This window comes from Austrofundulus limnaeus, unplaced genomic scaffold (genome assembly GCF_001266775.1).
Source record: "Austrofundulus limnaeus strain Quisiro unplaced genomic scaffold, Austrofundulus_limnaeus-1.0 Scaffold234, whole genome shotgun sequence".
In the NCBI taxonomy this organism is placed as follows: domain Eukaryota; kingdom Metazoa; phylum Chordata; class Actinopteri; order Cyprinodontiformes; family Rivulidae; genus Austrofundulus; species Austrofundulus limnaeus.
The window spans coordinates 165,674-168,245 of record NW_013952636.1 but is presented as its reverse complement, the minus strand read 5'-3'; the positions used below and the strand labels follow the sequence as shown (position 1 = coordinate 168,245).

Below are 2,572 nucleotides of genomic sequence, written 5' to 3'. Positions count from 1 at the left end.
CATCAAAATTAAACGAAATAACATTTGAAATATATGAGTTTGCATGTAATGTATGAATATAATATACAAGTTTCACTTTTTAAATGGAATTACTGAAATAAATCTACTTTTTCATGATATTCTAATTTTATGACCAGCACCTGTATATCAGACTGAAAATTCAACATTAGGTTCAGAAGAAACAAAGACTTCCCGTTTTATTATCTGCGACTTTATTGGAAGCAGAACTGTTTGTGGCAATTTGACAAATGGTTAGGCAGTCTGTTACACTTTGAAAGCTTGTGATATAAAATATTTGAGAACATTATGCAAGTCTACCAAACAGAACTTTAAATCCACTCTCTGCAACATTTTACCTTATAAAAATAGGAAACTACTTCAGATTTAAGCAGCAGAACAAACACTGTGCCAGGCATTGTTTATGCTTTCATCTGATTCTYGGCTTATCTCTTTATTGTGTGCAAACAGATAAACAAAACATCGAAACACACATTTTAAATAGTTTCTATTCTTGTAACATGGTCCCACTTTGTTCATTCTGGTGGCTTCTTCTTGGCCTCCACGTCCTTCTTAAAGGCTTCAATTTTCTTGGCTATGTTGGGAACCTATAAGAAACAAAATGCATATTTTTAAAGTTAAAATATCCAGTTAAACGATGCTAATAATGGTTGAAAAATCACAACACTTTATGCATTATTTATTTCAAGACTTTGGATGTATTCAAAGTTCTCTGGTATGTTTTCTCAGATCTTTAGTCGAGATTTGAAGGCTGTTGAAATGTCAATGCTAGCTTGCTAATTGTTAGCTAATTAAATAAACAGTAAAAATTAGAAAAGTTAGGAAGACATGTTTTAAAAGCTCACTTCGTAGTTTTGAGCGAGGTACATCCCCACAATATTCCCCAGAGTAAAGCCAGCCTGAAAATGAACAAATATAAAATCCGTGAGTACAATATTTACCTTTAATGTAGAAGCAAAAGTCAACAAACACGTAAGCTAGTTAGAGTTTGAACTATTAGATTTTGGCAAAAAATAGACCGTCAACGTCAAACATAACTCACCAGAAACTGCAGCATGGTGGAATAATTAAAGTTACAAAAGATTCACCCTAAGAAAATAAACTAAAATTCCTCTAAAAAAAGTRTAAGGTAGTTTAGAAAGTTTAAAGATGTGCAATTAGCCAAACCAGTTGGCTAACGATAGCTGCTCGTCAACAAAAATGTGCGCATGCGCGAAAAAACGTGCTCTACGTGCGCTTTTGGGCAGTGTAGTCTTTTCCTCAACTTCAGCTCGTGACCGTTCCCAGTTAACGAACTACAACTCCCAGCTCGCCACGAAAATTTAAATCTACGGGCACAGCGGCGATGATGGTTCCGGGGAGACATTGAATGACTTTGGCTGCATCGCAATAAAAAATATATATATAAATTGTCAGTTTATTATAAATTGCAAAACCGATTATGGAGGCTCTTATCCCCGTAATAAATAAGCTCCAGGATGTATTCAACACCGTCGGGGCGGATATCATTCAGTTGCCGCAAATTGCAGTTGTGGGGACTCAGGTATGCTCTGCTTGTATTCATGCTAGTTGCTACATAACCTTGTTGTTTTATATTAATTGACTGAATACACATAAATATTAATAAATGTTTATTATATTCCAACTAATTTAATGATTCAGACTAAGTGAGGCTTATTTTAAATGAAGCTTAGCTGCTAATTTAGTCAGGCACTTGTATGGACATCTATATCATATGAATATTGGAGCTAAAAACAGGTCAGCTTGCATATTATTCAGTATTAGGTTGTGGTGATGCGAAATTAATTAAATGTAAGTGTTTTTATTTGTGTTTTCAGAGTAGTGGAAAGAGCTCTGTGCTGGAGAGCCTGGTGGGCAGAGACCTGCTGCCCCGTGGGACTGGTATTGTAACCAGGAGACCTCTCATCCTCCAACTGGTCCATGTAGATCCTGGAGATGCTAGGAAGATCGAGGATGGTGGTAGGTGCTCTTATAAGGCTTTTTTTTTTTCTGTTTGGGGGGTCTTCAAATGCCCAATTGCATTTTTGTTTATTTATTTATAGCCAATTCCAGTTAACATTTTTTTGTAAAGTTTTGATCACCAGTTTGAGTAAAAGGCTGAAATGACGCTCTTGGTGCTCTTGCAGCATGTTTTGTGAATGACTCTCAGCTTCTACTTTAAGTGAAGTACGGCTGTTGTTGTGTTTGATAAGGTCGATTAGATGTGGCAGATGAGCTGCCTGCAAAAACAAATGAACTGCAGATTCCTCAGAATTCACCCAGTGGTTCACGAGATATTTTCCCAACAGACAGAGCTGACTCCAACAGTTAAAAAAAATTTTTGCAAAGTGTTGCACTCAGACTATGTGTTGACGATGACTCTCACTTACTACCATGTTTGATTTTAGCTCAATATCTGTAAAATCAATTGATTTGTAGCCACTCTTGTGTTTAATGGCCATCTTTAAAGAGTAACTTACCCCAAAATTAACTTTTTTTTTTAGCTGATAAACTGTCTAGAATGTGTCTAAAATGTTATATAGTACTGTTTCTG

At 35.8% G+C, this 2,572-nt stretch overlaps 2 protein-coding genes across 2 annotated transcripts in view; one reads left to right on the top strand and one right to left on the bottom strand.

The window, feature by feature from the left end:
- Positions 1 to 195: 195 nt before the first annotated feature.
- Positions 196 to 1,205, bottom strand: stmp1 (short transmembrane mitochondrial protein 1). Its single transcript, XM_014019837.1, has 3 exons — positions 1,061 to 1,205; positions 864 to 917; positions 196 to 605 (listed from the first exon to the last, which is right to left on the bottom strand). Exons 1-3 carry the CDS (start codon positions 1,073 to 1,075, stop codon positions 534 to 536), a joined length of 141 nt encoding a protein of 46 aa, XP_013875291.1. The 5' UTR covers positions 1,076 to 1,205; the 3' UTR covers positions 196 to 533.
- Positions 1,206 to 1,370: 165 nt separating this feature from the next.
- LOC106525549 (dynamin-1-like protein) overlaps positions 1,371 to 2,572 on the top strand; it is a 21,806-nt gene continuing 20,604 nt past the window's right edge. Inside the window, exons 1-2 of the mRNA XM_014019828.1 lie at positions 1,371 to 1,561; positions 1,857 to 1,998. Of these exons, the coding sequence (XP_013875282.1) occupies positions 1,460 to 1,561; positions 1,857 to 1,998 (244 nt within the window). The 5' untranslated portion in view covers positions 1,371 to 1,459. The remainder of the gene's footprint in view (positions 1,562 to 1,856; positions 1,999 to 2,572) is intronic.